A 13,284-nucleotide genomic window follows, 5' to 3' on the forward strand; every position below is an offset into this window, starting at 1 on the left:
TTGAAGTGGTGTGCTTTTGTGTGTGGTGATGATCTAATCTGGGGACAGCATGTTTCACTTTGCAAATGTAATTCCTTTAGAGGTGGGGGTAAGGGAGGAAGGAAAAAAATATATCAAATTTGAAGTTTTGAAAAGCACCTGACCTTTGAACTGGCTTGGATTTAAAGATGCACTTCAAAAAGAAACAGTTCTGTAAATATCTTCTGGATTTTGCAAGTGCATATAACATCAGTACATTAAGCTGTGCTTGGAGCTCCAGTAAGCAAGAAAAGCCCACGTTTAATTTCATTTTCAACCTATCTCACTTTGTTTTGTGATAGATCTTTGAACCTGCTTTCAAGGGAGTTTTAATTTTCAGTCTCCTGAATCTTGTTTTAAGTTGTGATAGAGCAATTCTGAGCTTAAGGGAAGGGTTTCCACCAGAACTGTAAGTGCATCAGACCACCCCCAGGGACAGGAGTTCTCATCCCTGACATTCCTCTTCTCTTTGAAGTGCCAAAGGCTTTATTGGCTGTGTTTAGCCATTTGGGTTTGTTGCTCAATCTGAGCAGGCAATGTGTCTTTTCACATGGGTGTGAAGCTGCTGTGTGAACATACTTTTTTTTTTTTTTTTTTTTTCTTGGCTGGATGCAGTTGAGAGTATGCCTTGATTTGGGAAAGTACTTGACATCCACCTTGAAGTCAAGTACTTTAAGCATCTCCTGAAAAGATTTCTGGAATAGTAAAAAGACAGTGAGAAGATTGTTGCTGAGAGTAATGGTCTGTTGGCTGCACTGGCTGGTAGGAATAGAAAATGAGAACACTGGAAGAGATAAGAAAGTAGGCCAGGACTCTGCAACAATTGTTAGAAACAACTAGAAATACTGATTTACTGCATGGAAAGAGCAACAGGCTTGTTTTCAGGGAAGGTAGACAAAAGCAGTTCCACAGGGTGGTTTGGACAAATGGCTTGTCGCTAAACTGGCATTGTAATTAGGTTAGGCATTTTTTCTCCTGACTTCTCGTGCTTATTGAAACTAAATTGCTGATCAAAAATTACAGATCAACTGTTTTCTTTTCAAAGAAAATCTTTTTTTAGTTCTCTTTGCATTTTGTCTGCAGAAAGCCTACGAACTCAAGACCAAGCCTCTCCCTTCACAGGTGAACTAGGTACCACCTAACCGGAAAATAATTATAGCCACTACATGAAATTAATTGAACAGACATCAATAATGCATATGTTCTTCAGAGAACATTAAGTGTGATGCTGTTTGCCCATTTAAACTTTAATCAAATCAATTTTTAATTCCTTAATTAAAACCAATAACAACAATATCTGGAGTTTTTAACCACAGAAACAAATGCCTGGTTTTCCTTTTTTTAAAGCAAATTGTTCCAGGAAATTAAAGCAGTAATAGTCTGGGAGATTTTTCTTAACGTGTTATCACTATCAGCACTGCAGAAGTTAGACTTTCTATATCAGAAATACTCTAGGATTTTCTGGATAGGGTGGAACAGAGGAGCCCCTGGGGCACATGGCTGTCTGGAGATGGCCCTGCCTTTTGTTCAAGAGAAAGCAGATGTGAAAAGGGTTTTAAATTGTTTTTCATTTACCTCTTTAACGTGCTCTGGATCTGGAACTTATTTAACAAAAGCTCAGGAGCAAATGAAATTTCAGATAAACTGAGCAAATTCTGCAGTGATGTTAAGCTCTGCTGTCTCAGGTGAATTCATCATCTGCTAAGTGAAAAACACTGTGGTGAAAAAGTCCATTGAGCAGGGATTTGGTTTTGTTGGCTTTTTGTGGCTTTGTGCAATAAATCCTGATTACTTGGCAAGGCCACAGCAATGCTGAGCTATAATGCTTTGGTCCTGATTACATGCGCTCTGTGATGAGATGTGGAGCTATTTCTAATGCACTAGCGTGAGCTTTGGTGTACAAATCTTGCAGCTGGATGGAGCGTGCTTTCTTGGAAGAGCAGAAGGTTTGGTACAGAACAACACTACGGACTCTGAGTGAATCTGCTCAGACATCCTCTGTGTTTCTTCCAGTTTCAAACAAATTGCCCTTGGTGTAAAAAGCTAGATCTTGCCACCTTGCTCCAGCAGCTGTGCTCTGCTTTTGGGACACAAAGCACCCATAAATATGCTGTAGCTGGCAGGGGAAACCTGGTTTTATGGCTCTTTGTGTGTCCAGGGTGGTTGGGTGAATCTGGCCTGAAATGTTTAAGGCTCCTGTTGCCTCATTTACCTCTTCTTTCTGTGTTGTGTTGCTGGGGAACACATCTTAACTGTCATGTATAAATCCATCACAGGATGCAATCACGAGTTCAAAACCAGTTCTCATTTCTTCTCATATCATACAGATGGGAGAATCTTTCACCGGTAACTGAAACTGTCTTCACATATACAGTCTGTGTAGCAGAACTGTGTTTTTGGCATGGTAGGCAACTGCCTGCCCCTTCAAAGGGGGCATGTCTGCTCAAAGACTTTTTTTTTCCTGCAAGAGAAGAAAAAGTTAATTATTAAAAAAAAAAAAAAGGAATCAACTTCTGTCAAACTTGAGAACAGTTGGTCAAGATGCCAAACCTGTGCAGTGGGCGCAGAGCCCAAAGGATCTGATGGTTGGGGTGTTGGGATGCTCTGGCTAGCGCAGGAGCTGTTCCGGCCCCCAGTGAAGGGCAGAGGAGCAGGCAGGTGAGGACAGGCTCTGCCAAGCCCCTGCCAGCAGAGCTGTGGCAGGAAGATAGCCCAGCTGAGCTCAAGAAAGCATCACTACCCTCCTCTGAGGTACTTAAGGTCTCTGTTTTCTTTCTGTTACAGGGCCTCAGAATGGCTGGAATGACCCTCCCGCCCTGAACAGAGCTGCCAAGAAGAAGAAGGTAATCTAGGAAATCCTGTCTCAACACAATTGAGTGCTGACCACTTGAAAAGTAGTAACTTAAGCTGCTCCTGGGAAACGTATTGGCAGGAGAAGGAAAAAGAAGGGTTAGCAGCAAACAAAAGCTGCACCTCATGAGCAGAAATGGCCTTTATGCCTCTCCAGTATGCATTATCTCTCTCAAAACATTTAAGCCTCTAAAGAGACAGTGGCTTTTTGCTAAAGTTGTGGTTGTTAATAACAACATTGATCGTGGTTTGAGGGAAGAAAATACCTCAGACTATTTTCATCTGCAGTAGAGCTGATGAGTTTTGCAGGAGATGATACTTAGGCGAAATGATGAGGCCATGCAAATTGTTATAGATTACTGACTTTGCTGGAGCTGAAAGCAATTTATCCTGATGAAGGGTCTGACCCTGAGAGATCTGCTAAGAGTAAGACAATTTTTGTGATGGAGACAATGTAGTTTTGTAAAATGGTTTTAGATTGCAGCAGGACAGAATAACTGGGGACACTTGGCACAGAGTGAGCCTTTTCATCCCTTGGTGCTGCTGTAGTCTTGCATATCTCCACAGCAGTCAGTGTCATCTGCTGCTCGCTGATCCTGGTGCATTTGGGAAGCAAGAGTTAGTCTGGAGTGTGTAAAGCACGGGGAGGAAAAAAAAAAGTTGGACCAGGCAAGATAAGGTCTGGGTGAAGGTTAAGGCAGAAGTCTCCTTTACCCTTTGGATTTTGGTCTCTGCAGTTCAAGATTAAGCTTTTGGGGGATGGATAGGGGATACTTTGTGTGCTCATGAGTGCTGGGATGTTTGTTGCACAGCAGCTGGCATGCTGCCTTTTGGGGCTTCAGGCTCTTAAGTAAAAGGAGGGAAGTTGTCAGTGAGAATAACTGCTGGACCTGAGAGCTCAAGAAGCAGTCTTCTGCAAACAGGGTTTTTGCTACTGCTGTGTGTGTGTGTGTGTCACAGCCAGAATTTCTGCTATAGCCAGGGTTTGAGGGTTGGCTCCCTTCTAAATGAGGAGTTGTGTTTGTTGCATTCCCTGTTGGGTATTTAACAAACCTCTGTCAGAAATGTTTCTATGTTTGTTTCCCTTATGTCCACTGTATGAGGGGGTGGTTTAGGATATTATAAAATGATTCACTACATGGACTGTTGTAAAATAGAAGAACCATCTGGCATTTCAAGCCACAGCATAACTTGCAATTGTTTTCTACCGAAGAACTTATCCACCACTCAAAAGTTTATTGTTGTGATTCATTGCTTTTATAACTGACTTCGGTGCTGCATTGGGAATATTTTTCTTGCTGTCCCAAACCACTAGCTTAATTCTGGCATCATTCATTCAGGGTAGCATTCAGGGTTCTGTAATCTTTCCTTTTCTCTATGCACGCCCAAAGAAATGTGTGTCTTCCCATGGGAGCTCTTTCTTTTGTTTGGATTACTGTATGATGCATAGCAGAGGCCAGTAGCTCATTTTGTTGTTTCTTCCCTCTACCAAATGGTTCCGAAATGCCCCTGTGTAAAGACCGGCAGATGCTTAGGGATGAATCTAAAATGCGCTCATAATCTGTCTTAGGACAAACCTGTTTGCCGGAAGCTTGAAAGGCTTTCAGAAGCTTTATTGTTGCGTGTTGCTAGCTGTGACCTATGTACTGCATGGACAAAAAAATGTACCCTTGAAAGTGAGACACAAAAATCTAAATATAATGACCCAATAGTAAGAATAGATGTAGGCGTGTGTTAGTTTTCATTAGTGCAACTCTTCTGTTGTTAGTGCTGGTCTGCCAAACCTCTGGTTTGTGCCCTTAGCAGAAGGAGAGTGGCTCTGATTTGAGGTGGCTGTAATCAGCTCTTGTGGCCAGCTGCAGGCTGGGCAGGCTGCTCCTGCCCTGCACGGGCAGGAGGACAGGCAGAGTGCACAGGACTGGAAACACTGGAGGATATTACTGCGCCAGGGCACTTACTGTGCAGCTGCAGCCAGAGGAATAGGTTTGTTTAGCCACAGTGAAATGCTGTATTGCCTACCCATTATTTCTATATCCTGGGGGCTCAGCACTCTGCTTGGCAGAGCTCTCAATTGCTGCGGGTTGGGAAGTCTGTAGGAGCTGCATATTGTGCTCTGCCTGCGGCAGCCATGGCAGCATAAATGCACTGTTTGTTTTTTCCCCAGGTCCCTGATAACTTCCTGCCCCCAGTTCCCATCACCTCCCCCATCATGAACCCGCTGGCAGATCCACAGTCTCAGATGCAGCAGCCTCCGGCTCCAGCACCACCCACAGTTGCACCCAGCTTCCAGCCTCCGCACCTCCCTGCAGGACAGCTGGTGCTACAGGGTGGCTACCCACCTGCTTCCCAGCCCCTGGGGCCATGCATCATGCCACCTGCTGTTTCCAAACCCAGCACAGAGGGGGCCCCTGGGGCCCCAATTGGCAATGCCATCCAGGTAAGGTAGCCCCAGCATTGCATGGTTTTTGTTTGTACATCAGCGGAGCCCTGCAGGCTGGGATCCTGTTGGCCAGGCGTTTCTAGTACCTCCAAAGTGTGCTGCAGAGTTTTTAGTTGCTAGTTTTGCACCATGCTGGCATTTTGCTACTGTAGTCTCCGCCTAGACACTACCTCTTTGCAGTTAATGCTCTAGTTTGTGTGGACCAACAAGCTGCTTCCTTCTGCAACTTCACAGCAATTCAGAGGGAGCAACAGCAGATGCTGATAATGTCACCTCCACACACCCCTAGGGAAGAAATAGGAGTTGTGCCAACCTGGTTAATAATGCCACTTGGTTTAGTTGAAAATTACATGTGGTCACAGTGACCTGGAAAAGCCTCACCTGCTTTGTTTCTCAGCATGTGCAGGCACTGCCAACAGAGAAGATTACAAAGAAGCCCATCCCTGAGGAGCACCTTATTCTGAAGACTACGTTTGAAGCTCTTATCCAGAGGTGCCTGCTGTCTGCCTCTGATCCGGTAGGTCTTTGTGGTGTTCCCAGCCTCTGCGTTTGGGTGAATGCGCTGGTACCTGCAGCACAGCTAGCCATCACAGCCTCTCCTGAGATGGCTTTTTCCTTCTAAAGGCTGTTTTAAGCAGCCACAATCAATGTGTAGAAAAGCCAAATGCACATAGGATGTGGCAATTTGGGGCCAGAGCACAGCACAGCTGCCTGAGCACTTTGACTCTGGTCCTTACAGCACACAGCATGGGCAGTGCATGATGGTGCTGTTTATGGGCAGGGAATTAACCCATTGCAGCCTCCTCTGCTGTTCTGAGGAGGGTTGGAATTGGTTACAGTTGAGGTTTTGATGTTGATGGTTTAAAAAAAATAAAGTTACAAATTCTAAAACCTTCAGAAAGGGCTGTCCTTCCTTCACCTGAGAGGGTGATCACTATGGAGGCATGCCCTGCACATTTGCTTAACTGCTTCTTATAATTCAGAGCAGGAAGCAGCTGGTATTATGCCAGGTGTGAGCCAAGGCTCACATACACGAGTACATGCCTTGGATTTTGATCTGTGATTTGTGATTTCTGATAGCAAACTCATTTCAAAAGGAAACAATGGGTAGCAGAGAAGTGGGAGGTTATGAGCTTTAACATGACCACTGGAGCTGGATAGGAAAAACATTTCCTGTGGCAGTCAGTACTTCGTAAATGAGCCATCTGTCTCAAAGCTTCTCATTTATTTCCAATGGTCAGTAAATAACACTCTACCCCAAAGCCCAGATGCTGACTGTTCAGCTCATGCCTGCCACATGTGAAAGGTGGATGATGAAAGACAGGCTGGTTGTGTGCAGAGGGCATTGTGCACTGAATGTGCTTGGTCAGCAGCACAGCCTCACGTTCCTGTTACGGTGACTGGGAGCTGAGCTGTCTGAGGGCTCTGTGGCAATGGCTGTGGGAGTATATTGGCCATTCGGTGTCGCTTCTCTCTTACGTCCGCTGTACAATTTCAGCTGGCACTGTGGTTTAGACTTGACATTTGCATGTACGTACTCCTTTCCCCTGTGGGTCTCAGCCCAGCAGTTTCAGGGTGGACTTGCCCATGTACTCCTTTACAGAAGCTTTCTGAGGCCATAGACTTTTCTTTGGACAGACCTCATAAGGTTCAGCAGCATTCGATGGCTCAAAATCCTTTCTTTAAAGGTTAGGCTGTGTAGAGCGCAGGGATAGAAGTCATATACTGCACGGACCCTTTGACCTTTTCTTCCTCTGAGTGCTCCTCCCAGATACACAAAGAAGGCAAAAGCATTCGGTTCACGTCTGCATCCAGGGATTGCTCTTCTGCTCTGCCAACACATTTTGCTTGCTTCTTGTTAAGTCTATCTGATTTTCTTAGGCAGAGCAAGTGTTTGCGGCACGCAGTGCTGAGACACACTGCCCTGACTGTTATTGTCATCAGTTATTGTCAGAACAAATGCAGACACTACTCTGTTATTACATTCCAAAGGGGGAAATGGGAACAGGAAGCAAAGAGTGAGGAGAACAACCAGTTTGCACTTCTTCCACCTAATTTCCTTTGGATGGAGAGATGTCTTGCTGTTTACTAAACACAATTTATTCCTCTTTGCCCTAGTTGGCCATCTGTAAAATGAAAATAGCATGTATGTCTTTTCACAGGTTTTGAAACAAATGTTCTGAAGTCATGTATCTGAGAGAGTTAGCGAGTCCAAAAGAATTAGCCAGTTTCTTATCTGTTCCTCTTGGGGTACTTTTTCCTTATTTGTCTCAGTTCCTTGACAAATAACTACTGCTGAGGGGTTTTCCACACATAGCCTGAGATCCATGTGCTGTGTTCTCCTTTATGCCCTTTGCCATCCGAACAGCTTTCCCTAATTTCTAGCACAGCAGGCAGCCACAAGTCTGCCTTTACCCCTGAGCTAGAGCATTCCCATAGGCTTTGTTCTTTTCTCTCTGGGCAATTGTTTAATCCAGGGAAACATCTTCCACTTGCCAGGGGAAATGGCACTATCCTAAGTGAACATAGATTGATGTGCATACTGATTTAGGAGGAGGTTTCATTACTCTTGTGCACTGATAGCATTTCTACTGCTGTTGACCACCATCTTTTTTGTGCTTCTGTAATTGTAACCTTGATGCTTTATTACTGTTTTATTATTCTGGATTAAAATCTTCAATTTCTGTAGCTGTTTGTTTAAAAAAAAAAAAAGGTGGATAAAAATGCATTTCTCCAGCAGCTGCTGTGGCACTCCCGGTGGAATATACTGGAGTTATTTTAAGAGCCTTTGGTGGCAAAATAATTCCAGACACATCAATGGGTGGTTTACTCTCTATAAAATTGTGGAAGCACAAAGAATCTGTAAGGACAGTTTGTGTTAGGCTACTAGTTTTTCTGTTGGCAGTAACAACTTACAAATGCCTGTTTTTACTAATCACATAATGAAAAATATAATTAGGATTTGCCATAAATGATGACTGAGTTGTACATACTTAGACTTCAGTGACTGCATGAGCCCTTAAGCTCTCATTGATGTTGCTGGATACTTGATTCCAGTAATAACTTTATCTAGCTATCATTAGTCTTTGCCAGCAAACCATAGAAAAAAATTCATGCTGCAACTCAGAATTATGTTACTTTCCATATCAGTTATACCAGTGGGTTTTACAAATGACCAGTGGCTTTTGGGATGCACCCTTACAGTTCACCATTCTCTGTAGCTAACTAGAGTGGTTACATGCAGAGAACTACAGTCATATCACGTGGTCTTTCCTAGCAAAATCAGGGGAGAAAAGTACAGAGCAAAGAATTCAAATGATGTGTTAGGAAAATATTGAGAAAGGAATTTCATGTGCTGCATGGACCTCTTCGCAATGCTATCAGATCAGTATGGTGTTCTTTAAATCACTGTGTTTTAATGTATTTATTTCTCTTTCAGCAAACCAAGAGGAAACTAGATGATGCAAATAAACGCCTGGAATTTCTATATGACAAACTTAGGGAACAGACAGTAAGTTCTGTTTTACGTTTCCCCTTACACCCCATCATATACTGCAGGTATGGCCAAGAACTTCATCAGTGGTGTGGACCCTGCTGCAATATGTAGCAGGTGCTTGTTCCTTCTTTGGAAGTGTGCTTCAAATCAATTTATTGTATGTTTCCATGCATTTCCCAGAAGCAGCTAGGTAGAGTGCTTGGCCCCAAGTGCCTGTGCAGACTACAGTGTTTTGGGGTCATGTCATGAGTTTTATTGTGCTGTGCAGGGACTGTGCTGAGCCAAAGAGCAGATCTCCTTGCAGTAGGTGCTGGATGAATGAATGCATCAGCAGGGTCCCTGGCCCCAGGTGCTAGCAGAATGAGCCAACACAGCAAGTTCCCCACTCTCAGTGTGAAGTGAGACACGCAGCAAAAAAAAAGCAGAAGATTTAGATGTTGGGGGTTCACTGACTTCACTGGAAGGCAGATGTGCAAGTACTCTTGAAGATCTGGTAATTTTTCCAAAGCCTTCCAGGAGGTCTGTGGTAGATCTCTTAGTGCCTTAGGATTAGAGTGGTATGATCCTGTCGTTGTCAGGCCATCTTTGCTGAGCAATTAACCTTACCCCAAAGGCATAAAAGCTCAGTAGGTTTTTCATGTGCTAGTCTGTCACTAGGGAATTGCATCCAGGGGCTGGTAGTGAAGGTTTGCAGCGCTTTGCAGTACTGCAGAGAAGGTATGTTCTTGTTGAAGTCTGCTTTTAGACTTCCCAGTGACTGTTCCCAATGTGGCACAGCTCTGAAGATGTCTGCCTTTAAAGAAAGGAACTAATTGCTGTACGTTCCTGGGGCCAAATGTTACACTCAGGATTTCTGTTTTTGTAGCACTAGTGTATTGTACTGGTTTTTTTTCTTTTTGCTTACCTGACTTGCCTGGCTTCCTTGCAGCTCTCTCCAACCATCATTAGCGGTTTGCACAACATTGTGAAGAGCATTGAAACACACAACTATCAGGAGGGACTGAACATCCACACGCACATAGTCAGCACCAGCAACTTCAGCGAGACCTCTGCTTTCATGCCCGTTCTGAAAGTTGTCCTCACCCAGGCCAATAAGCTGGGTGTTTGAAGTAACCCTGCATTTGCAAAGCCTTGACGGTTGCTTTTCCAAAGAAGTGCATTTCTCCAGCAAATATGCAGGAAATGGACCAAATGCTAGTCCTTATGGCACGTGGCAGTAGAGCGCTGACAAATGGCATTACACTCTCCCTGCAAAATACTTCATTCTAGGAGGGCTGTGGAGCCCTGGTGCTTTTCTTTTTATTTTAATCCTTTTCCTATCCCTAATGATTCTTGTCTACAAATAGTATATTTAATGGATGATGCCCAATATTGTCAATTTTTAGATGCATGTTATACTGCTGAACAGTGGCTTTTAATAACAGATGTATGTGTTAAAACAACAACATAGGTTGTGTACCAGACCCTAAAACAGATTATTCCCTTCCACCCCACTGTTCCTTACCCACCAGATTAAAGAGTCTGATTGTATTATAACTGTATTTGGTCTTTTATTTTATGAAGCTGCTTGCAGTTCTGTTATTACAATTTACATGTTAAATAGCTTAAATTTGCACTGGGGCAAATGAGCAAAATAAAGGCTAATGTGGTATTTTCAATAAATATTAATTTATTAAAATGTGTCTTTATGAAGTGCAACTTAGACGTTTTGAACCTGGAGTACAGTGGGGTGGCTTTCTGTTGTGTCCTAGTTGTGAGGATATTTTTTTTCTCCATGCTCATCGCTAAAAGCTCTGTTTAACATTTATAGCGAGAGATTTACATTTCAAGGAAAAGTTTAGCAAGGATTCTGAACACATCTCTGTATTTTTAAAAGCTAAGTGTGGCAGTAATGCAGAGTGGTTTAAGCCACCCATACAGAGGCACTGATATTTAGTGTGTAAACAAGGTGTAAGTTGTTTCTTGCAATCCCCTGAACCTGGAGACTGCTGCCTCTGCTGCACTGCTTACCACTGCGAGGGCATGCTGTGCTGTGAAACTGCAAGCTTGCTTCTGCTGGCCATTAGCAAGTTGGGTCAGGCGAGTTTCACAGCATGCTGTCCTTTCCTGTGGCACAGTTGGAGTTGGTTTTAAGTTTTAAAAATTTGAAACTGTGTCCATGAATAGCAAGTATGCCTAGGAAGAACAGCAGTTGGAAGAAATGTCCAGGTTTAAAAAAAAAAAAAAAAAGGCAGTTTTCACCATTTCCCATCAGCAGGCAAGTGTTCAGCCATCTCCAGGAAAGCAGGGCTCCATCACATGTAACGGTTACTTGGGAAAACAAACACCATCACTCCAAAAGGTTCCCCCACCTCCTTCTTCCCCCAGCTTTATATGCTGAGCATGCCATGATATGATCTGGAATATCCCTTGGGTCAGTTGGGGTCAGCTGTCCCAGCTGTGTCCCCTCCCAGCTTCTTGTGCACCCACAGCCTACTCGCTGGTGGGGTGGGGTGAGGAGCAGAAAAGGCCTTGAGGTTGTGTAAGCACTGCTCAGCACTAATGAAAACATCCCTGTGTTAACACTGTTTCCAGGACCAACCCAAACCACAGCCCCATACCAGCTACTGTGAAGACAACTAACTCTATCCCAACCAAAACCAGCACACTGTGGAATGTAGATTTGGCAATACATACTGCAAGAAGTATTATAAATAACAATGCAAATTATTGCTGACTTCTATGACTTAAACTGATTATGAGTTACAGATTTGTCAGACAAAGCAGTTCCCTTCCTCTTGACAAAATTGAGCTTAATTTTATTTCCCTTCCAGCATTTTCTGACTTCAGAAGCTTTTATAATTGGTGAACATAAAGCATCAATTTGAAGTTGCTTTGTTTCAGGAGTTTAAAAACCAGTTGGAGTATTTTTCTTCCCCTTCATCTAGGTTATAGGTTTCTAAGCAGTGTTATAAGTAGATGGTATTCTGTCTATCAGAAGGTTTGTACCTATCCTACTTTATTTATCCATGCCCTTAATGAAAACTCTTTGCCTAGCAGGCTCTGGTATTGGCTGAATCACATCAAAAACGTGAAGTATGTGAATGCTGCTAGAAACTGGTTGTTGTGGTTTAAGCCCAGCCGGCAACAAAGCACCACAAGGCTGCTCGCTCACTCCTCCCTGCCGCGGTGGGATGGGGAGGAGAAAATACAATAAAAAGCTCGTGGGTCCACACAAGGACAAGGAGGGATTACTTGCCAATTATCGTCACAGGCAAAAACCAGACTTGACTTGGGGAAAAAACAAAATCATTTACTGCAAATCAAATGAAAACAAGGATAACGAGAAGTAAAACCAAACCTTAGAACACCTTCCCCCCACCCCTCCCTCCTTCCTGCCTCGGTTCTCTCCACCTCCTCCCCCCAGCAGTGCAGGAGAACAGGGGAATGGGGGTTGGGGTCAGCTCCCCACACCTTGTCTCTGCCGCTCCTTCGTCCTCAGGGGGAGGACTCCTCACTCTTCCCCTGCTCCAGTGTGGGGTCCCTCCCACGGGAGACAGTTCTCCATGAACTTCTCCAATGTGAGTCCTTTCTGTGGGCTGCAGTTCTTCATGAACTTCCCAGGCGTGGGTCCTTTCCACGGGCCGATCTTCAGTCACAGGCTGCTCAGCACAGGCTTTCCCATGGAGTCACGGCCATTTTCGGGGGCACCCACCCGCTCCGGCGCGGGGTCCTCCCCGGGCTGCAGGTGGATATCTGCTCCCCCATGGACCTCCCTGGGCTGCAGGGGGACAGCCTGCCTCACCATGGTCTTCCCCACGGGCTGCAGGGGAATCTCTGCTCTGGCACCTGGAGCACCTCCAGCACCTCCTCCCCCTCCTTCTTCACTGACCTTGGTGTCCACATAGGTGTTTATCTCACACCCCACTCCCCACTGCAGGTTTCCCTTCTTAAATGTGTTCTCCCAGAGGCGCTACCACTGTCACTGATGGGCTCGGCCTGGGCCAGAGGCGGGTCCGACTTGGAGCCGGAGAAGCTTCTAGCAGCTTCTCACAGGAGCCACCCCTGCAACCCCTCCCCTGCTACCAAAACCCAAAACACTGCTAATAAGGAAATGGCAGTCTACCTTGGTGGGAAAAACATTCAGGTCACCAGCCCCACTCCTGATTGCTGGGACCACATTATCCAGTAAAAATTTCGCAGCATCACCTGACACAGATAAGAATGGTAACAGCTCAGTGTACTCCACCTTTCCTCCCCTGGGACTGCTTTCTGCAAGCTTGGAATGAAATGCTGGGGCCCCAATAACTGGGAAGGAAGGAGGAAAGGGGTTGCACAGAAGCAGAAGTGTTGCCATCTGCGGCAAAAGGAGAATTCTAACAGATTAGTACCCCAGGATCTCTGCACATGTGGAAAGGACTGCTGCACTGAACTTCAATATTAATGCCTCCCTCAGAGCAAACTGGGCACGGTCTGGCCAGAGAAACACAGACCCTTGTGT

General features: G+C 44.7%; 1 protein-coding gene across 12 annotated transcripts in view; it reads left to right on the forward strand.

The window, feature by feature from the left end:
• The window catches only part of SEC31A (SEC31 homolog A, COPII coat complex component), a 46,013-nt gene extending 35,527 nt beyond the window's left edge, over positions 1-10,486 (forward strand). For 10 of the 12 annotated variants that reach the window (XM_052773288.1, XM_052773302.1, XM_052773363.1 and 7 more), the window contains 5 exons: positions 2,803-2,861; positions 5,033-5,305; positions 5,706-5,825; positions 8,748-8,819; positions 9,733-10,486. In XM_052773288.1, coding sequence (XP_052629248.1) covers positions 2,803-2,861; positions 5,033-5,305; positions 5,706-5,825; positions 8,748-8,819; positions 9,733-9,912 — 704 coding nt within the window. In that variant the 3' untranslated portion in view covers positions 9,913-10,486. Of the gene's footprint in view, positions 1-2,802; positions 2,862-5,032; positions 5,306-5,705; positions 5,826-8,747; positions 8,820-9,732 lie in introns of those variants that run through there. The other 2 variants (XM_052773383.1, XM_052773390.1) reach the window with 1 other exon arrangement.
• Positions 10,487-13,284: the final 2,798 nt, after the last annotated feature.

The sequence above is a fragment of the Harpia harpyja genome, chromosome 2 (genome assembly GCF_026419915.1).
Source record: "Harpia harpyja isolate bHarHar1 chromosome 2, bHarHar1 primary haplotype, whole genome shotgun sequence".
Lineage (NCBI taxonomy): Eukaryota > Metazoa > Chordata > Aves > Accipitriformes > Accipitridae > Harpia > Harpia harpyja.